Below are 26,348 nucleotides of genomic sequence, written 5' to 3'. Positions count from 1 at the left end.
AAATCTATTCGCAAAACAAGGAGATATTGTGCCGTAAACGGTGAGATGCGCGAAAGACCAGATTTTTCTTAAAACGGAGCTGTTGTATGTATGGCACATCGATTCTTTGCATAATCGGGTTGTGTGGGTGACTAGTAGAAAAAGAGTAGGGATTTAGGTACCCATTTCTATTACGATATAGAAAACCATACAAAAAACTGGAAACGGTGGACCACTAGGAGCTGGAAATTATAATGTGTCAGATCACAAAGAACGTAACATGCCACTCAGAAAGGATAAATTAATTTTATTTAAAAAGTTGTGGAAGCTATTGTGATGAATCTTTTATTAAACGTGAAATTTGACAAGCTCTGATCTACAACAATCGAAGAAAATCAGCAATAAGGTTTTACTTCTCCCAAAAGGCTTAATACAGATTACAGATTTAAAATCGTGACACTGTGTAGAGCTGTACCTCACTCAGGTGGTGGTTCTGTCTCAAAACAAATTCAAGTGCTACTAAGAAGAACATTTCTGTTAACTAATGTTAAAGAATGTATAGTACAACCTTTACGTAGCTGAAAGGAGCATTATGATTAGTCTTTTAAACAAGCAGCAGTTGTTTCATCAAAGAGCCAATGATTAGGTGCAAGTATCCGAACACTGAATAGGGTGGAATGCGAATCTCAGGCAAGAGAAATTGTAACAGAGTGCGCTGTCTCACCTTAAGTTTTTATAATAGTTTTATAAAGGAATGCATAAATAAAATTTAAACAAGAACGCCTACATGGTTTGAAGTAGTACAGCAAATACTTGAATGTGATTTACATTAATCCTGAGTACAAAACCATTTCCACGTAAGCAGCACATATAATATTCAAAATTTACGAAGATGGATCAAAAACCGTTAGACAGGAACTAGACAACGGAAAATACAGATATATATATTTATTGTTATCATAAAATCTAGTCATCCACAGAGCAACATGAGAAACCGTTGACCTGCTTCTGTCGGTAAAACAACAAGTTCACTGAAGATGTTCATATATTAATGAAAGCCATGGATTTGCGTATCTGTGTCCGCGGGTTCAGTCTCGTGCCTATTATGAATGGAGTGACCTATATTCTAATAAATACGACTAAGGTTTTCAGCAGGTGCGATTGACCTTAGCTCTAGAGCATTTTCATTCCAAATAAATGTTATGTACGAGAACGTACTGAAAGTAGTGCCTTTTAATTTTATGTGTGAAAACTGTTCAGGTTTTTAATGAAACAAACGTTATTAACATTCTCCATCTTTATTCTTCATGTCTACATATTTTATTTATCAGCACTGTCAACCTGGCGACGAACACATTTCTTCCAACGACAGACCAGTTTGTTGATGTCAACAATGGTTTCACTTTGTTGACGGAGCCACAGCCTCACTTCTGGTGGCGCCGCTTCAACAATATCAAAATGAAGACCTCGAAGGGGTTCTTTAAATTTTGAAAACAGATTAAAATAAAATGGTGGGAAATCTGGACTGTATGAAGGCTAATAGACGACAGCAAACACAATGCGTCGGATTGTTGCAGATGTCTCAGCGCTCGTGTGTGGACTGCCATTCTAATAGTAAAGGAGAGGATGCTCCACATGGGCACAAACTCTTCACATACGAGCCGCGCGGAGTGGCCGCGGCGTTAGAGGGGTCATGTCACGGATTGCGCGGCCCCTCCCGCCCGAGTTTCGAGTCCTCCCTTGGGCATATATGTGTGTGTGTTGTTCTTAGCATCAGTTAGTTTAAGTAGTGTGTAAGCGTAGGGACCGATGACCTCAGCAGTTTGGTCACTTTAGAATTCACACACATTTGAAAATTCTTCACATACGTGCTTTTGGTTTTCTGAGGGTCTGCCATGTTACATGCTACAATTCGGAGCTCTCTGGCGGCGATGGTTGCAATTGGTGTAAGCAAAGAGTGAAAGTCGAGAGAGCAGTATGCATGACATTTAATACCTGAATCGACAACGAGAACACAATGGCCGGCCGGAGTGACCGTGCGGTTCTAGGCGCTACAGTCTGATGCCGAGTGACCGTTACGGTCGCAGGTTCGAATCCTGCCTCGGGCATGGATGTGTGTGATGTCCTTAGGTTAGTTAGGTTTAAGTAGTTCTAAGTCCTAGGGGACTGATGACCTCAGAAGTTAAGTCGCATAGTGCTCAGAGACATTTGAACCATTTTTTTTAGAACACAATAAAAATCAGGAGGCATTACTTCTCAGCTCCCCTTTGTAGATCTTAATGTAAAATTTTTGTTGTGACCATTGTGTGCGCAGGGTCGCCACCACCCACGGTGCAGTGGTTCCGCGAGGACGAGCCTCTGGGAACGCTGGGGGTGGTGCTGCCGGACGGGTCAGCCGTGCGTGCTGACGTCACTCTGGAGGGTCTCCAGCGGGCGGACCTGAACACGAGGCTCACCTGCCAAGCAGCCAACACGGAGCTCACCGCGCCCATCGAGGACTCCGTGCTCGTCGACATGAACCGTAAGAATCAATGTGTTCGGTGTCCTCTTAACCATGGAGTCCTTTGTAGGGGAGGAAATCGTATATTTTTCTCTTGTTGTTGCAACGCCGTCAATTCTCATAGCTCTGGCATGTAGCTGAATGTCTAAATCTGTTGGTGCGAATTCTCAGTGATGCCTGCACAGTTGCAACAGTAGTATGTAGAGATGGCAGTGACTAGAGTTGGTGGCTTGCATAACACTCCTACAAGAGACACCAATGACAACTCAAAATTTGTACAGTCATCGACTATTAGTTTATTTACTTGAGGACACTCACAACGAAATACTCAGAAAACGTATACTAATCAATTTTGTTTAGAACTCAGATTTGCATATGCAGCATAAAGTTCTACGGTTGTACCACTTGTCTGGTGTAGCAGTAAATTATGTACACTAACCTTGCTCATGTATAAGTCTGTTACTGGAAATAGTACTCCCTGGTATTAGCCTTCACACACAGACAGATAATGAAGGTGGGGAAATTTTATTTATTATAGATGTAGAAGAGTATAGATCCCTATCAAGCTTCGCAGCAGATGCAGCGTCTGGTTAACCTTTACCCGCCAGATACAATCTACTCTATAGATAAACATCTCGTAATTCGCTTCATTGGCACAAGATGACACTGCAAATGACAATTCAGTATGGAACAGTTAGCAACACATATTATTAAACACTTGCCATTAATGAAACTTTCAGCCAGATTAAAACTGTGTGCCGGACGGAGACCCAAATTCAGGTTCTCTCCCTTTCACGGAGAATTGCCCTACCGACTGAGCTATCCAAGAGCAACTAACGACCCGTCCGCATGGCTTTACTTCTTCCAGTATATTGTTTCCTACCTCCCAAATTTCAGAAAAGCTCTCCTGTGTAACTTGCTAGGCTAGTTTCCTGGGAGAAAGGATTAGGAGGGACATGGCTTGGCCACAGTCTGGGGCATGTTTGCGGAATGATGTTTTCACCCTGCATTGGAGTGTGCGCTGATATGAAACATCTTGGCAGAATAAAATCGTGTGCCAGTCCAAGACTCGAAATCGGGACATTTGCCTTTCGCGAGTAAGTGTTCTACCGACCGAGCTACTCAAGCAGGACTCACCAGCCGTCCTTACATCTTCACTTCCACCAGTAGCTCCTCTCCTACATTCCAGTCTTAACATAATGTCTCCTGTGAATTTTGCAAGAATAGCACTCCTGGAAGAAAGGGTATTGCTGAGATATGGCTTAGGCGCACAGCCCGGGGGATGTTTTCAGAATTAACTTTTCACCCTGTAGCAGAGGGTGCCCTGAAGTGAAACTTTCTTGCAGGTTGAAACTTTGAGCTGGACCGACAAACGAAATCGAGACACTTGCCTTTCGCGGACAAGAGCACTACCAACATTTTTAAATAAAATATAGCCCATTTCTAGCAAGTACTCTACCAACTTAGCTATTGACCTATTTTTTTAATTTTTGTAAGAGCTCATTCGCATTTTTAGTTGTGATCATTTGCCTAAACTTCTTTTTTTTGCTTTTTATAATAACATCACGTTTGTTGGAAAAGAATGATTCCATATCTTTGTTTTTATAATTCCCGTTTAACAGAAATATGGAATTTAAGTTAAAATAAGAACAGAAAAATTTGTTGTTAAGAAGAGCAGTGTAATTTATTAACAAACAATATAGAAAGGAAACTTCCGGTAGTACAATATAGGCCTAAGAACGACGACCACTTGAGAACATCAGAAAGTAAATTTTATCTGGTCCCAGTGTTCCACATTGGGAACTCGTATATGTGTTCTCAGGATACAGTCATGTTCAGTCGTCCGTGCCAAGAATCAAGTCATTGTCCACCAGAATCAACTTCTCGTAACTGGTGCTACTTCGCTTCAGATACACACACACACACACACACACACACACACACACACACGCATGCACACACACACACACACACACACACACACACACACACACACACTTTAATACACCGTTAAAGTAATTAAGAAAGGTGTGACTATATTTGGAAATTTATTGTAATTGCTCGTGTCGTTCCTGCAAGGAAGTCCAAAAGTCAAACAGTACTTTGAGACCGTTCCGAGAAGGATAGCGCACGCGAAATCCTTTGATCCAGTTAATCGTATGTGTCTTTGATTGAAGAAAGTACGTCTTAACCGTCGAAGAAGCATTTCAGGCTCGATAACGTGAGGCGGTACTCGGAGACAGAAGGAAAGCGTCTTGAGAATTAGGTCATGCGAGTACATCTGCAGAACGTCCACATTCCAGGCAATGTTCATCCGTGTATTTTGCATGCACATCGGAGAGCCAGGCAGAGCAACGTTTTGCAGTCTTTGTCTTGTCGGAAACTGTTCGTTGACGACGAGGTTATTGGTGAAGCAGATATATGTACAGTATTTAACAAACACTTTCTAAGCTTTGCTAGTGTATTAAATAACAATTTAGTTTCTACAGGGAATCATATAATTCTCTTGGCAAATGTCTTTCCGAGATTGAAATCTGAAATACCCCTCTGCCATACAGAAAAGGGGGAGTTTCGGTCAATAATTAAATCACTGAAGACTAAGGACTCTCAAGGGTATGATGCAGTGCCTAGCATAATATTAAAATACTGTGCTGCACACTTTAGCCCTGTTCTTAACCATATTTGAAATTTTTCCTTTAGGAATGGTCAGTTTCCTGAACAATTTATATACAAAGTAGTAAAGCCGCTTTATAAAACGGGAGGAAGTATACCTTAGACAATTTTAGACCTATTTCTATCCCATCAGTGTTTGCAAAAGTTATTGGAAAGGCTGTGTGTGTAAGTGTAATTGATTGTTTTATATCACATAATTTGCTATCAAATGTACAGTTCGGATTTAGAAGTCGTTTAACAACTGAAGGTGCTATATTCTCCTTTCTATGTGAGGTACTGGATGGGTTAAACAAAAGCCTTAGAACGTTAAGTATATTGGTGAGCTAACTAAGGCGTTTGATAGTGTTGATCACAAAATATTGCTCCAGAAGTTGGACCATTATGGAATGGAGGGAGTTGCTCACAATTGGTTCACCTCGTACTTTAGCAACAGATAGGAAAAGGTCATTATTGGGAATGGCTGTGATGTGGGGTCTGAGTGGGTTGTGGTCAAATGGGGGGTGCCTCAGAGATCGATGTTGGGACTACTCCTGTTCCTTAAACGTATAAAGTATATGCTCTCTTGTATTATGGGTAACCCTAAAATATTTCTGTTTGCTGATGACACTAACAAGGTAGTAAAGGATGCTGTGTGCAATATTGTCTCGATTTCCAATAGTGCAGTTCATAACATTAGTTAATGGCTTGTAGAAAATAAACTAACTCTAAATCACAGTGAGACTCAATCTTTACAGTTTCTAACACACAATTCAACAAAATCCGACGTTTTAATTTCACAGAATGGGTATACAATTAGTAAAACCGAGCAGTGCAAATTTCTATGTGTTTAGATAAATAGTAAACTGTAGTGGAAAGCCAAAGTTCAGGATCTTGTTCAGAAAATTAATGATGCTATTTTTCCGACACAAAACATAGTCTACATTGCATATTTTCATTCCCCTATGGCGCAAGGTATTTTTTTTCTGGTAACTCTTCCCCTTCTAAAAGGATATCTTTGGCTCAGAAATGGGCGGTTCGGACGATATGTGGTGTAAGTTCGTAACCCCTTGTCGACCCCTGTCCAATAGTCTGGGTGTTTTGACACTGGCCTCTCAATATATATATTCTTTACTGTCGTTCCTTGTTAACAGTGTCAGCTTATTACCAAGAATAAGTATCTTTCACTCGGTTAATACTCGGCAGAAATCCGACCTGCATTTGGATCGGACTTCTTTAACTGTTGTGGAGAAAAGTGTGCAGTATACTGCTGCATCCATTTTCAATAAGCTACCACAAGAGTACATAAGTCTTGCCAGTAGTCCAAGCACTTTCATATCGAAACTGAATAGTTTCCTCATCGGTCACTCCTTCTATTCCGTTCAGGAATACCATGAAAACTTAAGCTGATAGTTATGTTATATTGTTGATTGCGTTTACTTAAACTTGTGGCTTGATATTTTCGGGTTCATAAACGTTTTATTTTTGTCTATTATTACTTTAATGTTGTAATTTCATGTACTGACACGCTACATGACCTTTGAGATTTGTTCCTCAATTTGATCCTACTGAACTTCGCGTGTAGATAAATAAATAAATAAATAAAACGAGGCGAGGATCCCCGCCGTAAAATACCGCAGATGAGCTGTGCTTAGGTAGCGCAGTCGGTGGCGAACTTGCACACTAAAGGCAAAGGTCCCCAGACATAATCTCCGTCCGGTACACTACTGGCCATTAAAATTGCTACACCACAAAGATCTCGTGCTACAGACGCGAAATTTAATCGACAGGAAGAAGATGCTGTGATATGCAAATGATTAGCTTTTCAGAGCATTCATAGAATGTTGACGCCGGTGCCCACTCCTACAACGTGCTGACATGAGGAACGTTTCCTACCGATTTCTCACAAACAAACAGCAGTTGACCGGCGTTGCCTGGTGAAACGTTGCTGTGCTGCCTCATGTAAGGAGCACAAATGGGTACCATCACGTTTCTGACTTTGATAAAGGTTGGATTATAGCCTACCGCGATTGCGGTTTATCGTATCGCGACATTACTGCTAGCGTTGGTCGAGATCCAATGATTGTTAGCAGAATATGGAAACGGTGGGTTCAGGAGGGTAATACGGAACGCCGTGCTAGAACACAACGGCCTCGTATCACTAGCGGTCGAAATGACAGGCATCTGGCCGGCCGCGGTGGCCGTGCGATTCTAGGCGCTCCAGTCCGGAGACGCGCTGCTGCTACGGTCGCAGGTTCGAATCCTGCCTCGGGCATGGGTGTGTGTGATATCCTTAGGTTAGTTAGGTTTAAGTAGTTCTAAGTTCTAGGGGACTAATGACCACAGCAGTTGAGTCCCATAGTGCTCAGAGCCATGTTTTTGAAAGGCATCTTATCCGCATGGCTGTAACGGATTGTGCAGCCACGTCTCGATCTCTGAGTCAACAGATGAGGACATTTGCAAGACAACAACCATCTGCACGAACAGTTCGACGACGTTTGCAGCAACATGGACTATCAGGTCGGAGACCTTGGCTGCGGTTTCCCTTGACGCTGCATCGCAGACAGGAGCGCCTGCGATGGTGTACTCAACGAAGAACCTGGGTGCACGAATGGAAAAACGTCATTTTTTCGGATGAATCCAGGTTCTGTTTACAGCATCATGATGGTCGCATGCGTGTTTGGCGACATCGTGGTGAACGCACATTGGAAGCGTGTATTCGTCATCGCCATACTGGCGCATTATCCGGCGTGATGGCATGGTGTGCCATTGGTTACACGTCTCGGTCACCCCTTGTTCGCGTTGACGGCTCTTTGAACAGTGGACGTTACATTTCAGATGTGTTACGACCCGTGGGTCTACCCTTCATTCGATCCCTGAGAAACCCTACATTTCAGTAGGAAAATGCACCAATTGAAAAAGTCTGGTCAATGGTGGCCGAGAAACTGGCTCGTCACAATACGCCAGTCACTACTCTTGATGAATTGAGGTATTGTGTTGAAGCTGCATGGGTAGCTGTACCTGTACACACCATTCCAGCTCTGTTTGACTCAATTCCCAGGCGTATCAAGGCCGTTATTACGGCCAGGGTTGGTTGTTCTGGGTACTGGTTTCTCAGGATCTGTGAACCCAAATTGTGTGGAAATGAAATCACATGTCATTTCTAGTGTAATATATTTGTCCAATGAATACCCGTTTACCATCTGCATTTGTTCTTGGTGTAGCAATTTTAATGGCCAGTAGTGTATTGGGATGGGTCGTGAATTGTGCTTGGACAGCTCGATTGGTAAGCACATGCCCGCGATAGTTAAATGTCACGAATTTCAGTCTCGGTCCGGCACACAGTTTTAATCTGTCAGGAAGTTTCATATCAGCGCACACTACGCTGCAGAGTGAAATTTTCATTCTGCTCTCATTATTTCGATAAACATAAATTATATAAGCAAATCTTGCTTGTGAATCATCAATCTGTCGATTAGTGTAAACCGTATCCATGGCCCTACACTGTTTCCTGACAAGAGAAACTTTCCATTGAACCCCCTCCAGATTTAGTGGTAAAATGGTCCAGTAGATGGTGCGTGAAAAACGGAACCCAGATCAAGCGTGAAAACAGGAAGAACGAGCACAGAACTGCGAAAAGAAGGAGCAAAATAGAAACAGTGTGCTGTCGAGCTCAAGACGTACAACAGCGAATGAACTGAAGAACACGGCGTTGTGGTTACGTGGTCACGGTGTTCGATTGCAAAGCAGGAGCTCCTTGGTCAAATCTCTCCCACTCCATTATTTTTTCAGAAAATCATGTACTGTACAAGGGGTCGCTGAGGATTTGTTATCATTCTGTAGTCTCGGCAATTCTCGTGCAACAGGTTGGTTATACAATATAAGCCATGAGGTAAGAATATATTTCCGTCGACACAGACCTATCACAGAAACGAAACCAACAAGTAGATGGGTGTGTACTGCTAGAAAGAAGCGAATCAAGAGTCAAAACTTTCAAAATACAAAGCAAGACTCACAACATGTGGTACTTGTGCTGAAGAAAGAGAAGGTTAGTATGTCTGGAGGTCCCTCCCTTACACTTCGCTGTGGCAAACTGACGTTACACTATGACAGACACAAATCTAAGTACAGCCAACAGACATGTCAATGAGCGGACGGACAGTTCATAATTTTGCAAAGAAAATGTATACGGTGCAGGAGAAAAATTCGAACACAATTCTCCCCTTTCGCAGTCCAAAATCGTGACTACATAATCACAAAACTATGGCTTCTCAAATTATCTCGACGTAGCACATCTTAAGTTTGGACCGTTCTCTGTTTCTATTTTGCTCCTTTCTTCTCGGTTCAGGAAACCTAGCCCCTGTTTTCATTCTAGATCTGTGTTCATTTTTTGACGGGCTATCCACTGGCCCATCTTACCACTACATCTGGGAGGGGGTGCGATGGGAGGTTTCCCTTGTTAATACAACACAGACCTACCCTTGGATGCTGCATACTTCAAGTCAAGCAGCACATTTTTGACTTCTTAAACCTACTTGCCGTTACCTGTGGTGCGGTTGTTCTTACACTCGCTACCATATGTGCATCTAGTTGAATCTTGCGAGAATACAGCTGAATGCTGAAGGGGTCGGTACACCACTGAAGGAAGAGCATACTAATCTGGTAAAATAAAATGTATTCATGAGACCCATTGTCCTCTATTTAAATTTGTGTACATGAGGCCTATGTTAAAGCATCTATGCTAAAGTCACAATAGCGCTTACCAGGTGTTGAACCACGACTCAGACATAAATCTGAATGCAGCGAACAGACACGTCATAGACTGGACGGTCAGTTTATTATTTAGTGAAACAAAAGAGGCACATGCAAAATTTGAACACAGAACTCTCCCTTCACAGTCCAACGCCGAGACCATATTATTATTATTTTTTTATAATTTCAATTTCTTTAATACTAATCCTTGCTTGATTTTCTAAACTATGCTCAGTGTTGCACTTTTAAGTGCAGGTATCTCGTGTAGTACAGCTTCAGAAGCCACGCAGCAGCTCTAACCAGACAACAGCAAAAATGATGCCTGGGCCGGGAATTGAACTCGGGCCGCTCCCATGGCCGGCAAGCATTCTACAACTTTTTTTGTTCAGAAATAGTTAAACAACATTATGAAATTGCTTATTATAGTGACATGGTCCTAAAGGTAATATTCTACATAACTGTAAGCCTTTGCGAAAACAAAACATTTCTTGAAAGTGATGTTCGTCGTTTGATCGTACGTGCTTTTCATCGATCAAATCGTCTCTCGTTTTTCCATTGACCGTTCATCCACGACGTCGTAGCTGTTCAAATGTTCCAATGTGTTTGAAATCTGCATCGCCTTAGACGTCGTAGCTGTCCGAATTCGCTCGAGGTTGCACATCTTGAGCTTATACCTCTCATTGTTTCTATTTTGTTTCTTTTTTTGAGAGTTCAGAACACCTTCTTCCTGTTTTCATGCTTGATGTGTGTTGAGTTTTTGACAGGCTATCCAATGGACCATCTTATCGCTGAATCTCAAGAGTGTGTGTGTGTGTGTGTGTGTGTGTGTGTGTGTGTGTGTGTGTGTAGGACGGAGGGAAGCAATGAGGGGTTTCCCTTGTGAGATTAGCCTTTATATAAAAAGAGAAAAAAAACGGTATGGGACTTTAATTTAGGAAACGGTAAAAGTTTCTTTAAACACTTACAAACATTAACAAGAACAGTCCATGATGGGGGAAAATCTATGACAAAATCATCTTTACCAATTTCACTTGCCTTAATCACTAGTTTATTGTCAACTAGTAAGTCAAATAGTTAGTTGTACTTTCCATAGTTCATTAAAACGATTCCTTATTGAAATGATATGAAATGAATCATTTTACGGAATATGTATTCATCAATATTGTTATAATTAATGAAGAAGCAATCATTCTATTGCTACTTGTGCACCTATGCTTTAAAATAAGTGTTCTTTTTTGTTTCAGCTGGCTACCAGTTTTTAAGCAGAAATTTGTCAGTGAAATGGAATAGTGGTTCAGTATAGCTGTAGCAGTAGTTCTACGTCACCTAATTTACAACTTTACGCCTTATGAGACACATCCAGAGGGAATAAAGTTTACACAACACATCTGAAGTCTGTTCACCAGATTCTACTTTAAGAAATTTGCTTTTAACATTTCCCCCAACTTATCTCAAGATGTATGAACAATGTTTCAGACAGTCCCTCCACCTCCCCCTCTCCGGAGCTCTAGTACCATGTGCAACAGGAAATTCTTTTTTACAACTTACGCATTTCACTGTGAACGAATTGACACATGATGTTGTTCGAAATTTCTTTTTCCCATGTTTCTAAAAAATGCTGTATCACCTGCTTGGGAAGTACATTACATTTTAGTTCGAAGTTCTCGTAATTCGCACGAAAAACTGCTAAGTTGAGTTTCGACTGTTGATATTAACGTCCATTGTCTACGTGTAGTTGCCGTTGGTTCGGAACTTCAATTACTACTGGTATTTTTAAATAAGGCGTTGACCATTTTTCATTGGTGCCACAACTTTTCAAACTTTTCTAACTATAAATATGTGAGGTAAAGTGCTGTACGGTGATTCTGAACAATCGTGTTATAAGACAAGTTCCTACTTCAACAATATAAGGGCCTAATATTGATATAATTTCGACAAATGAATAACTGGAGTAAGATAACAGAATAAGGTAAACTTGACCAAAAATATCATAAAGTAGATTTTAGCGTTCTGAACGAGGTCCATATGCGGTATTTATTTTAAGTACAAATTACGGGAAACTCATTACAATGTGGGACATTTGGTAATCTAGGCAATGAGAGACATCGCTGATGTACAGGCAGCACCCGAATCTTCACCAACGAAATTTCAGACATTTTTCAAGGATATTTTCTGGTATAAAGCGCGCTTGATATCCTAGAGCCTGGTACATAGTATTGACGCAGTTATTACTTATTGCTAGATCACTGTAATTACCTTTGTGTTAGTGAAATAACCTTGGTCATAGTGGAAAAGCCTACAACAGGAAATCATTCTAACATGTCAGGATCCAGTTTCTCGTAGACGTTTATGTACAGACGCAAAGGTAATGTAAGGTGATGTGGTAGGCGTCGCCTCTAGAACAGCTCAACATATCGTTGTGGTGACACGCTTCAATTGTATTCAGTGAGGACACACACGAGGTACATTTCGGACAACTCAATATTTGCAAATCTATCGTTACTGCTATCGTTAGTAATGTAAAACTAACAATGGAAAAGTACAGAAATGAGGAGAAGCCGAGCAGTAATGAATACAAGCTTGAAGCAGAATAAGAAGAGACGCTGGTACTGTCAGAAGTAACTATCGTGAGTCAGTGGGGCAAGTTAATTTCGAAATAATACACACAATTCCTTCTATCGACTTTGGCACTAGTGTGCAGACAGTTTTAATTCAATAAATAACTAGGATAAATGTGGGGGTAGTTAAAAAATGTGGAATTCAGTGACGCAGTTCACATCATATCTCACAAGTATATTGAAAACTGAATCTAAATCGTTTGAAACTATCTGTCAATGTTAGTTTCTGTTGCATTACTGATATAGCAATCATAGAAGTTACGAACTATTGTTTCTTCATGTTTCAAGTATTCTGATAGCTTTTTTAATTTCAAGGTAAGAGGTAATCTGTTTTGATTTATGGAGGAAAATGAAACAAGCAAACATACATTCCAACTTTCACATAGAAAAACTTTTGCAACTGTGGAAAGGAGCAGTAAGGAACAGAAATATCCTAAGGCTGAGCTAGGTTTCAAGCGTTAGGCTTTGGATTTGCTAATACACATCAAGTAACACGAAGTAGAGTATTTTAAATTTAAAACATTGTTTCAGCTACAAATGCTTAACAGTTTTTATGTTGGAGGAGCTATTACTATGTGATGAAATTTTGTACTATTAAATTGATGTAAGGCCCAGTTGGCAACATCTTTCTTGACCACCACAATCACCAGATCTCAGTTCTGTTAAGACTTTGTAATCTACCCCGGAGAGTAGGATGCGTCACCACTATCCACCTCCATCTTCGATACCTAGAACTCTTGCAGGAGGAATGCTGTAAGATTCCCTTGAAAACTATACAGGGCCTTTATTCATTCCGAGACGAATTGAAGCTGTTCGAATGCAAAGGGTTTGCCTACACTGTATTAGAGTGGTAATGCTTTGCGTTTCGTGTTTCCATAAATTTTGTCCACCCCATGTACAAACTTTTAAAATATAATGAATGAATTGTGATGTACAGTATTCAACTAGCGAAGTTCCGGCGATTCCATCATTCAGTCATCTCTGTGTATAAAGTAACTAACCATATCTCTGACATGTGTAACATTTTTTATGTGAACACGTACAGCACAGAGCACATGCAGGAAACAGCAGTATGTAGCATCTTTTCGACTATCCTTCCCTTGTACGAGAGTGCGATGAAAGGCAATGCCTCATAATTTTTTATGTAAAATTAATGATTTTTAAATAAAACAAACGTTATTAACATTCACCATCGTTGGATAAAATGATGATGAGGATAACACCGAGTCCATGAGCGGAGAAAATCTCCAACCCTGCCGGGAATCAAACGTGGGATCGCTTGCATGGGAGGAAAGCACGTTACCACCCAGATAGGCAGGCGGACTACAACAGGTGTATTTAGAACAGGATAAGTGCTTACCAATAATCAAACTATCACTGTGCCCTTCACTGTTAGTACAGTAATTCTATTCTCATAGACATCATCACTCCTAGAGGCCCATCTAAATATAGTCGCGTCCCTCCACTTGTTCCACAGTTTGCACCTGGAGCAGTGTCTTCAATGGGGACGAACATCAATTACATATCCCGATATCCGTGGCTTGGGGTTGGGTTGTTTTGGGGAAGGAGACCAGACAGCGAGGTCATCGGTCTCATTGCATTAGGGAAGGACGGGGAAGGAAGTCGGCCGTGCCCTTTGAAAGGAACCGTCTCGGCATTTGCCTGGAGCGATTTAGGGAAATCACGGAAAACCTAAATCAGGATGGCCGGACGCGGGATTGAACCGTCGTCCTCCCGAATGCGAGTGCAGTGTCTAACCACTGCGCCACCTCGCTCGGTCCCGATATCCGTGATCCACTCTCTGAACTAAGGCAAGACAACACAAGCCGAGTATAGACGCGGAGACACTGTGCTGTTCCCTTTGCCTATCAGAGCCTAACACCGGCACATACAACCGCGACTCGCCGCGGGACACAACACACAACTCGACGGCGTACTGATAGTAGCTCTGTCGTTTCCCCTCTACTCTCAGCAGCGAAGAGCGTTCACTCACCTGTCGCACCAAGTGCGCTCGAAGCCCGTGCACTGGGTGTACCCCTCCAAGGCGCTAGTCTCACTATCTATCCAAGCGCTCCTAGTGCTCAGCCTTTTAAATGGCAGTACCAGACTTCCTATACCAAGCAGAGCTCCGAAACTATAGTGAGACATCGAACAAAGATACCTATAGACACATAAGCAAAGTCAAACGCGCCCGTGGTTCGGTTCTTTGGCTTCGGCACCATGTTTCCTGTTATGGGCTTTTGCACCACTGACCTGTGATTTTGTAATTAGAGCTCACCCGGCAGAGCATTTGCACCACTGACCTGTGATTTTGTAATTAGTGCTCGCCCAGCAATTCACAGCTTATGGACCTGCCTTCGCGTTGTTTTGGTGACGCGACATTCAGTTCTGCAGTGACGTTTGCAGCTGTCGTCCTCTTATTTCTAGTCATTGTTCTCTCCAGTGATCGTTTGTCACTCTTTGTCACCGCGCGGGGTAGCCGCGAGGTCTTGGGTGCCTTGCCACGGTTCGCGCGGCTCGCCCCCAATCCGACGTTTGAGTCCTCCCTCGGGCGTGGGTGTGTGTGGTGTCCTTAGCGTAAGTTCGTTTAAGTTAGATTCAGTAGTATGTAAGCGTATGGACCGATTGAAAAATTGTACCCTTGTTTATTTGTAAAGTATCAATTATAAGATTGTTCCAAATTAATTATTCAACAAACCTGCATCTGACTGCGTCTGTGAACTTGTTTCGTGCACTCCTCCATTTTGGCAGAAATGCAACATGTATTTGACTCAGCAAACAAGTTGAAGAGAATAATGCCGTTTGTGCAATGGCATTAAGATGGTACTGAAAAATTAACTTTTGGCCCTGATGTTTACTTAATGAAATTATATCTTGACTTGAATAATGGCAGTTGCGCAGTGGCATAAAATTAGTTATTTGAAATAACTTTGCTCTGATAACGTTAGTTATACCAAAATCGATTTCAAACTATGAACTGCACATATATTTAGCATAGAGGCCTCATTTTACTTACGTTCTTTCATTGGTGGGTAACTTTACTTTACTTATCATTTTCATATTCAGTACAAGCAAAGGGTGTGGATTATGATTCAGGCTGTTAGATTTAAACACAATGTTGATCCCAATATATTTATTGTTAAAATTTTAAGTCATACACAAAACCTACCATTTCCAACAATTTTGTAGCACGGATCATTCTTACAAAAAATTTTACAAAACGCTTACTGTGTCGAGCCTTGGACATACAAATCCTAACTCTGAACATTAACTAACAAAAACCAATTTGAAATCATTATATATCTTCTCTCATTCACGTGCTAAAGTTTGGTCACAGTAACTGTGCAGTGAGCGCTACCTACCTTAAAGCTGTCACCACGCGTCTGCTTCCTCCGGGCACCTAGCTGAGACTCTACGGATTTTTTCTACGCCCGCCCGACTCTCTTAGCCATCAAAGATCCTTCTACTCAAAGATATTATACTCGTTCCACATTGCGGTTGGCCACTACCGACTTTATTTTCTGGATCTACCCTGATCTGACCTTAGCACATACCTTTCACGATGTCCTCAACAGTTTGGTCCCATAGGAACTTACCACAAATTTTCCACTACCATCAACAAACATTCTCGTCCACGCTATGACTTAGAGGATGATGTTTTCGGCTTTCTCTGTATGCGGTATAAATCTTCGATACGATGCCTCCTGAAATACCTAGCGCTTCGTCCACCTTGGTTAGGAAGCACCCACCGTCGAGCAGTAACAATTTGTCCACGCTCGAATTCACTGTGCTCCTACATAATGCACTCACAACTACACAGAACATGATTCTGATCACGACTAACACTTGCAACGTACTGAGAGCATTTCACAGGTGCCTGTAGTGTTCAAATACAACAGTGCCTGTTCCACCTGGAGACAGGCTTCTCTATATCTGCATTCACGTTCAGGCATGCATTTGCCTCTGTGTTCCCATACATTTGTCCAATCCCTTTGTATACATTGTGTCTGTCTTACAGTTGGTGAGGCGCACTTTTGCTGGTGTTTCGTCTGATATTCACAATTTCTTTTTCCATGTGTATCTGGAGACAACCTAACCGTTGCTGCCTTCCACCACTTTCCTGTGACGTCTGATGTTAATCTGGTATCAACGGAAAACGTCGGTATGTTTCCTGTTGTAAACAAAATAATTTTTGAAGTGGAATTTAATAAGCACCTTCCATAGAAACCATTCGCTGGAATAACAGTTACAGAACGTTCTTCTCGTTGCAACAAAGTAATTTATTGACTGTTGTCCGTGGCTCGTGGTCTAGCAGATAGTCTTGCTTCTTTAGATCACGCTATAGTCATTTTCCTCTCTCATTTGTTGCTCCAAGCTCATATTGTCCTTTTCTTCTATTTCTTCTATTTCTTTCCCTACAACTTCATTCCACTCCGCCCATTGCTTTTAGATTTTCATCTCCCTTTACGCAGTGTATTACCATTTCACTACCCTCATATACTTTCTTATCTCTTCATCCTCGGCTTGTGACGTCGGTATCTAAATCTAAATTACCGTTGCTGGTCCTGGTTTTCAGTTGATTCTGATAAGAACCAATCTATCACTGAACTGTTCATAGTAACACACTCTCTGCCCTGAGCTGCCTTCCTGTTCATAACGATTCCTGCTCTGTTACATCATTTTCTGCTGCTGTTGATTTTACCCTATAGTCATCTGACCAGAAATTCTTGTCTTCTTTACATTTCACTTCACTGACTCCTACTACAACTAGATCGTGCCTTTGCATTTCCCTATCCAGATTTTGTAGCTTCCCTACCACGTTCAAGTTCCTGACATTCCACGCCCCCACTCGTATAACTTGTCCTTTCGTTGATTATTTAATCTTTTCCTTATGGTCACGTCCCACTTGGTAGTGCCCTCTCGGAGATCCGATGGTGGCTATTCCAGAATCTTTTGCCAAAGGAGAGATCACCAAGACACTATTTCAATTACAGGCCATACGTCCTGCGGATCCATGTTATGTGTCTATAATGCAGTGGTTTCCATTGCTTTCTGCATCCCCATGCCGTTCATCACTGCTGATTCTTCTGCCTTTAGGGGCAGTATCCCGCCCCAAGGATAAGAGAGTGCCCCGAACCTATGTCCACTACTCCGCCCTCTGTGAAATGGCGAAATACGTGAGTGTACAGGAGATGAGCACATGCTGACATTTTACGTAAACCTAATGGAGTATCGAAATAAGGCTTCCAGTATTTCCTGTGGTGAGCAGTTCCCTTGCTCATTTACAAGTGTCTGTTACGCGCCAGTCTCATAAATACACTACTGGCCATTAAAATTGCCACACCATGAAGAAATGCAGACGATAAATAGGTATTCATTGGACAAATATATTATACTAGAACTAACATGGGATTACATTTTCAAGCAATTTGGGTGCATAGATCCAGAGAAATCAGTACCGAGAACAACCAACTCTGGCCGTAATAATGGCCTTGATACGCCTGGCATTGAGTGAAACAGTGCTTGGATGGCGTGTAGAGGTACAGCTGCCCATGCATCTTCAACACAATACCACAGTTCATCAAGATTAGTGACTGGCGTATTGTAACGAGCCAGTTGCTCGGCCACCATTGACCAGACGTTTCCAGTTGGTGTGAGATCTGGAGAATGTGTGGCCAGGGCAGCAGTCGAACATTTTCTGTATCCGGAAAGGCCCGTACAGGACCTGCAACATGCGGTCGTGAATTATCCTCCTGAAATGTAGGGTTTGGCAGGGATCGAATGAAGGGTAGAGTCACCGGTCGTAGCACATCTGAAATGTAATGTCCACTACTCAAAGTGCCGTTAATGCGAACAAGAGGTGACCGAGACCTGTAAACAATGGCACCCCATACCATCGCGCCGGGTGATATGCCAATATGGCGATGACGAATACACGCTTCCAATGTGCGTTCACCGCGATGATGCAAAACCCGGATGCGACCATCGTGATGATGTAAACAGAACCTGAATTCATCCGAAAAAAATGACGTTTTGCCATTCGTGCACCCAGGTTCCACTTTGACTACACCATCGCAGGCGCTCCTGTCTGTGATGCAGCGTCAAGGGTAACCGCAGCCATGGCCTCCGAGCTGATAGTCCATGCTACTGCAAACGTCGTCGAATTGTTCGGGCAGATGGTTGTTGTCATGCCAACGTCCCCATCTGTTGACTCAGGAATCGAGATGTGGCTGCACGAACCGTTACAGCCATTCGGATAAAATGCCTGTCATTGCAACTGCTAGTGATACGAGGCCGTTGGGATCCAGCACGGCGTTCCGTATTACCCTCCTGAATCCACCGATTCCATATTGTGCTAACAGTCATTGGATCTCGACCAACGCGAGCAGCAATGTCACGATACGATAAACTGCCTTCGCGATAGGCTACAATCCGACCTTTATCAAAGTCGGAAACGTGATGGTACGCATTTCTCCTCCTTACATGAGGCATCACAACAACGTCTCACCAGGCAACGCCGGTCAACTGCTGTTTGTGTATGAGAAATCGATTGGAAACTTTCCCCATGTCAGCATGTTGTAGGTGTCGTCATCGGCGCCAACCTTGTGCGAATTCTCTGAAAAGCTAATCATTTGCATATCTCAGCATCTTCTTCCTGTCGGTTAAATTTCACGTCTGTAGCACGTCATCTTCGTGGTGTAGCAATTTTAATGTCCAGTAGTGTATTTCCTCGCTTGTATTTTACTGCCCAGTTACACTTTGCTGCCATTTAGAACACGAACAGCAAGGCTGCTAACACTTCTCTGAGTCGCACCTGAAGTTGCTGTCGATGACTGTCGATGAGTCTCCATCCACGAGGGCATGCCGTGTTCTCCACACCAAGAAACCCTTAATCCTGTCACAAGTGTGTCACCATTAACGGCACCTGTGTTTTGTGTGTATGCTGCAGTGCGGCCCCTGGATGTGCGTCTGCTGGGGGTGAGCCAGCCGCTGTCTGCCGGCCGCCGTTACGACCTGCTGTGCCAGTCCTCCGGGTCTCGGCCACCGGCGCGCATCACGTGGTGGCTCAACGGACAACGCCAGCAACACAGTAAGCTCACGGTGAGCCACCGCGCAACTGACGCCAGCACTCGCCTAGTCTAGCTACCCCTCATAAAATCTGCCCAATATGAACACACAGACCAGGGGTAGTCTATCTTGTTTACCTACCGCCCACTGTCGTGTCTCTTAGTAATAAAACTTCGTAACCATTCACAAAGTCCACAGTAACGTCTATCTGTCGAGTTGTTGTTGTTGTGGTCTTCAGTCCTGAGACTGGTTTGATGCAGCTCTCCATGCTACTCTATCCTGTGCAAGCTTTTTCATCTCCCAGTACCTACTGCAACCTACATCCTTCTGAATCTGCTTAGTGCATTCATCTCTTGGTCTCCCTCTACGATTTTTACCCTCCCCGCTGCCCTCGAATACTAAATTGGTGATCCCTTGATGCCTCAGAACATGTCCTACCAACCGATCCCTTCTTCTGGTCAAGTTGTGCCACAAACTTCTCTTCTCCCCAATCCTATTCAATACTTCCTCATTAGTTATGTGATCTACCCATCTAATCTTCAGCATTCTTCTGTAGCACCACATTTCGAAAGCTTCTATTCTCTTCTTGTCCAAACTATTTATCGTCCATGTTTCACTTCCATACATGGCTACACTCCATACGAATACTCTCAGAAATGACTTCCTGACACTTAAATCTATACTGGATGTTAACAAATTTCTCTTCTTCAGAAACGCTTTCCTTGCCATTGCCAGCCTACATTTTATATCCTCTCTACTTCGACCATCATCAGTTATTTTGCTCCCCAAATAGCAAAACTCCTTTACTACTTTAAGTGCCTCATTTCCTAATCTAATTCCCTCAGCATCACCCGACTTAATTAGACTACATTCCATTATCCTTGTTTTGCTTTTGTTGATGTTCATCTTATAGCCTACTTTCAAGACACTGTCCATTCCATTCAACTGCTCTTCCAAGTCCTTTGCTGTCTCCGACAGAATTACAATGTCATCGGCGAACCTCAAAGTTTTTATTTCTTCTCCATGAATTTTAATACCTACTCCGCATTTTTCTTTTGTTTCCTTTACTGCTTGCTCAATATACAGATTGAACAACATCGGGGACAGGCTACAACCCTGTCTTACTCCCTTCCCAACCACTGCTTCCCTTTCATGTCCCTCGACTCTTATAACTGCCATCTGGTTTCTGTACAAATTGTAAATAGCCTTTCGCTCCCTGTATTTTACCCCTGCCACCTTTAGAATTTGAAAGAGAGTATTCCAGTCAACATTGTCAAAAGCTTTCTCTAAGTCTACAAATGCTAGAAACGTAGGTTTGCCTTTCCTTAATCTTTCTTCTAAGATAAGTCGTAAGGTCAGTATTGCCTCACGTGTTCCAGTGTTTCTACGGATTCCAAACTGATCTTCCCCGAGGTTGGCTTCTACTAGTTTTTCCATTCGTCTGTAAAGAATTCGTGTTAGTATTTTGCAGCTGTGACTTATTAAGCTGATAGTTCGGTAATTTTCACATCTGTCAACACCTGCTTTCTTTGGGATTGGAATTATTATATTCTTCTTGAAGTCTGAGGGTATTTCGCCTGTTTCATACATCTTGCTCACCAGATGGTAGAGTTTTGTCAGGACTGGCTCTCCCAAGGCCGTCAGTAGTTCCAATGGAATATTGTCTACTCCGGGGGCCTTGTTTCGACTCAGGTCTTTCAGTGCTCTGTCAAACTCTTCACGCAGTATCATATCTCCCATTTCATCTTCATCTACATCCTCTTCCATTTCCATAATATTGTCCTCAAGTACATCGCCCTTGTATAGACCCTCTATATACTCCTTCCACCTTTCTGCTTTCCCTTCTTTGCTTACAACTGGGTTTCCATCTGAGCTCTTGATATTCATACAAGTCGTTCTCTTATCTCCAAAGGTCTCTTTAATTTTCCTGTAGGCGGTATCTATCTTACCCCTAGTGAGACAGGCCTCTACATCCTTGCATTTGTCCTCTAGCCATCCCTCCTTAGCCATTTTGCACTTCCTGTCGATCTCATTTTTGAGACGTTTGTATTCCTTTTTGCCTGTTTCACTTACTGCATTTTTATATTTTCTCCTTTCATCAATTAAATTCAATATTTCTTCTGTTACCCAAGGATTTCTACTAGCCCTCGTCTTTTTACCTACTTGATCCTCTGCTGCCTTCACTACTTCATCCCTCAAAGTTACCCATTCTTCTTCTACTGTATTTATTTCCCCCATTCCTGTCAATTGCTCCCTTATGCTCTCCCTGAATCTCTGTACAACCTCTGGTTCTTTTAGTTTATCCAGGTCCCGTCTCCTTAAATTCCCACCTTTTTGCAGTTTCTTCAGTTTTAATCTACAGGTCATAACCAATAGATTGTGGTCAGAGTCCACATCTGCCCCTGGAAATGTCTTACAATTTAAAACCTGGTTCCTAAATCTCTGTCTTACCATTATATAATCTATCTGATACCTTTTAGTATCTCCAGGGTTCTTCCATGTATACAACCTTCTTTCATGATTCTTAAACCAAGTGTTAGTTATGATTATGTTGTGCTCTGTGCAAAATTCGACCAGGCGGCTTCGTCTTTCATTTCTGTCCCCCAATCCATATTCACCTACTATGTTTCCTTCTCTCCCTTTTCCTACACTCGAATTCCAGTCACCCATGACTATTAAATTTTCGTCTCCCTTCACAATCTGAATAATTTCTTTTATTTCATCATACATTTCTTCAATTTCTTCGTCATCTGCAGAGCTAGTTGGCATATAAACTTGTACTACTGTAGTAGGCGTGGCTTCGTATCTATCTTGGCCACAATAATGCGTTCACTATGCTGTTTGTAGTAGCTTACCCGCATTCCTATTTTCCTATTCATTATTAAACCTACTCCTGCATTACCCCTATTTGATTTTGTGTTTATAACCCTGTAGTCACCTGACCAGAAGTCTTGTTCCTCCTGCCACCGAACTTCACTAATTCCCACTATATCTAACTTCAACCTATCCATTTCCCTTTTTAAATTTTCTAACCTACCTGCCCGATTAAGGGATCTGACATTCCACGCTCCGATCCGTAGAACGCCAGTTTTCTTTCTCCTGATAACGACATCCTCTTGAGCAGTCCCCGCCCGGAGATCCCAATGGGGGACTATTTTACCTCCGGAATATTTTACCCAAGAGGACGCCATCATCATGTAATCATACAGTAAAGCTGCATGCCCTCGGGAAAAATTACGGCTGTAGTTTCCCCTTGCTTTCAGCCGTTCGCAGTACCAGCACAGCAAGGCCGTTTTGGTTATTGTTACAAGGCCAGATCAGTCAATCATCCAGACTGTTGCCCTTGCAACTACTGAAAAGGCTGCTGCCCCTCTTCAGGAACCACACGTTTGTCTGGCCTCTCAACAGATACCCCTCCGTTGTGGTTGCACCTACGGTACGGCCATCTGTATCGCTGAGGGACGCAAGCCTCCCCACCAACGGCAAGGTCCATGGTTCAAGGTCCATGGTTCATGGTTCATGTCGAGTAGGGAAGTTAAAGTACTTCACGAAATTTACGAAACACAGTTACAGCAAGTTAAAGCAATGCTTAACAAATACTTTGTGTCAAAATTTTATGTAAACCTAATGAAAATTCCTTGAAAACTCCCAACAGATGCCGTCCACCATGAGAGCTGCAGAGCCTACTACATGGCGGTATTGCCGGCCGCGGTGGCCGAGCGGTTCTAGGCGCTTCAGTCCGGAACCGCGCTGCTGCTACGGTCGCAGGTTCGAATCCTGCCTCAGGCATGGATGTGTGTGATGCCCTTAGATTAGTTAGGTTGAAGTAGTTCTAAGTTCTAGGGGACTGATGATTCAAATGGCTTCGAGCACTATGGGACTTAACTGCTAAGGTCATCAGTCCCATAGAACTCAGAAATACTTGAACCTAACTAACCTAAAGACATCACACACTTCCATGTACGAGGCAGTATTCGTACCTGCGACCGTAGCGGTCGTGCGGTTCCGGACTCTAGCGCCTAGAACCGCTCGGACACCCCGGCCGGCGGGACTGATGACCTCCAATGTTAAGGTCCATAGTGCTTATAGCCATTTACCATTTATGGGCGGTAGGGAGCAGGTTGACTGCCACTGACCTAAAGTGTGGCACGCAGCATTAACGGACCATTGTTTTCATCTACAATTGGGCGAAAGTACGGCTCACCATGGACGTAACTGAAAGGAACATCAAAATATTTCCCACCGCATTTCAGACTTGGCTATCATGCAGACTGTCAGAAGAAACCTTTCACTATGACCTTAATGCCGAGATAATTTTGTCGTGTGCTAAGGAAATCTGTTCTCGTCACCCCTCACTCTCGTTTTAGTAACGACCTTTGCGCTTTTGCTTCTGCTATACAGATAGTCTCTTGTAAGAGTCGTCGGGAGCGTTTAATCTAGTGTTTTGGCCAATACTTGAAATTTCGTTTTCTCATGTGTAGCTGTGGTCAGCCCAAAGAAATGATGCTCACCGGGTCTTTCATGCGACGCCTGGTGTCGTAGGAAAGCGTCGATCTATTTTCGTTTCCAAACAAAATTATATTTGAAGTATAATTTTACTTCCTAATTCAGTACAGCGATCCCACAGTAGTCTAGTGCGGTATTTGTTGTATACATAAATTAACAGGGACACTGAAACACGAGGAATAACCAGTACTCCAGCAGCGAAAGCACCGCTCTGCACTGCGCTCCATGCTACCGCTATGCAGAAGTGTGCTGCTCAGTTGCTCGTGGAGTACTACTTTTTTCATGTTGTGTTGTCCCTGTTTCTTCATATCGATGAAACAGATATCGCATTACACTAATCTGGGACCGCTGTATCCACAGAGTACGTAAAATTACGCTTTAAAAATTATTCTTTTGTATCGGGAAAAAAACTGACGACACTGGTGTCGCACAGTGCAGCGCCAAAGAAACTTGTGTAGGTATGCGCATTCAAATGCAGGGGTGTGTAAACAGGCAGAATACGGCAATACAATCGGCAACGTCTACATAAGACAACAAGTGTCTGGCGCAGTTGTTACATCGGTTACTGCTGCTACAATGGCAGATTGTTGTTGTGGTATTCGGTCCAAAGACTGGTTTGATGCAGCTTTCTATGCTATTCTATCCTGTGCAAGCCTCTTCATAATAACTACTGCAACCTATATCCTTCTGAATCTGCTTAGTTTATACATCTATTGGTCTTCCTCTACGATATTTACTCTCCAAATTGCCCTCCAATACTAAATTGGTGGTCCCTTGAGGCCTCAGAATATGTGCTACCAACCGATCCCTTCGTCTAGTCATGTTGTGCCACAAATTCCTCTTCTCCACAATTCTATTGAATATCTCCTCATTTGTTACATGATATACCGGTCTAATCTTCAGCATTCTTCTGTAGCCCACATTTTTGAAGCTTCTATTTTCCTCTTGTCTAAACTGCCGGCTGTCTATGTTTCACATCCAGACATGTGTACACACAATACAAATATTTTCACAAAGGCTTCCTTACACTTAAATCTATACTCGATACAAACAAATTTCTCGACTTCAGAAACGCTTTCCTTGCCATCGCTAGTCTACATTTTATATCCGAACACATCCACTACTTTAAGTGCCTCATTTCCGAATCTAATTCTCTCAGCATCACCTCACTTAATTCGATCACATTCCATTGCCCTCGTTTTGCTTTTGTTGATTTTCATCCTATATCCTCCTTAAAAGTCGCTGTCCATTGCGTTCAACTGTTCTTCCAAGTCCTCAGCTGTCTCTGACGGAATGGCAATGTCATCGGCAACCGACAGAGTTTTTATTTCGTCTCCCTGCACTTAAATTCCTAATCCAAATTTTTCATTTGTTTCCTTTATTGCTCGCTCAGTATACAGATTGAATTACGTCAGGGATTGGCTACAAACCTGTCTCACTCACTTCGCAACCACTGCTTCTCTTTCATGCACCTAAACACCTATTACTATCATCTGGTTTCTGTACACATTTAACATGGCCTTGCGCGCCGTGTATCTTACCTCCGCCACCTTTAGAATTAGAAAGAGGGTATTCCAGTAAACATTGTCTAAAGTTTTCTCTAAGTCAAAAAGGGTACAAATGTAGGTTTGCCTGTTCTTAACCTAGCTTCTAAGATAAGTCGTAGGGTCAGTACTGCCTCACGTGTTCCTACATTTCGACGGAATCCAAACTGATCTTCCCCGAGATCGGCTTCTACCATTTTTTCCATTCGTCTGTAAGGAATTCGTGGTTGAAGTGGTGTTATAGACGGCGCACGAACGACAGGACACAGCAACTTCGAGGTAGCGATGAAGTAAGGATTTTCCCGTATGACCATTTCACGGGTGTATCATCAATTATCGGAATCCGGTAAATCATCAAATCTCCGTCATCACTGCGCAGGAAAACGATCCTGGAAGAACGGGACTCACGACAACTGAAGAGAATCGTTCAACGAGCAACAAATGCAACCCTTCCAAAACTTGCTGCAGATTTCAATGTCCGGCCATCAACAAGTGTCAGCGTGCGAACCATTCAACAAAACGTCATTGGTATGGTCTTTCGGAGCCCAAGGTACACTCGTTTAGCTTTGATGACTGCACGACACAAAGTTTTAAGCCTCTCCTGGGCCCGTCAACGCCGACATTAAACTGTTGTTGACTGGAAACATGGTTCTTGGTCAGACGAGTCACGTTTCAAATGGTATCCAGAGGTTGGACCTGTGCCGGTATCGACTCAGCCTCATGAATCCATGG

The 26,348-nt window shown here is 42.7% G+C and overlaps 1 protein-coding gene across 1 annotated transcript in view; it reads left to right on the top strand.

Moving 5' to 3' along the window:
- The window catches only part of LOC124613773 (hemicentin-2-like), an 803,230-nt gene that overhangs the window by 568,294 nt on the left and 208,588 nt on the right, over positions 1-26,348 (top strand). Inside the window, exons 5-6 of the mRNA XM_047142489.1 lie at positions 2,294-2,500; positions 19,448-19,599. Coding sequence (XP_046998445.1) covers positions 2,294-2,500; positions 19,448-19,599 — 359 coding nt within the window. The remainder of the gene's footprint in view (positions 1-2,293; positions 2,501-19,447; positions 19,600-26,348) is intronic.

The sequence above is a fragment of the Schistocerca americana genome, chromosome 4 (genome assembly GCF_021461395.2).
Source record: "Schistocerca americana isolate TAMUIC-IGC-003095 chromosome 4, iqSchAmer2.1, whole genome shotgun sequence".
NCBI classification, from domain to species: domain Eukaryota; kingdom Metazoa; phylum Arthropoda; class Insecta; order Orthoptera; family Acrididae; genus Schistocerca; species Schistocerca americana.
This window is presented reverse-complemented; position numbering and strand designations above follow the sequence as displayed.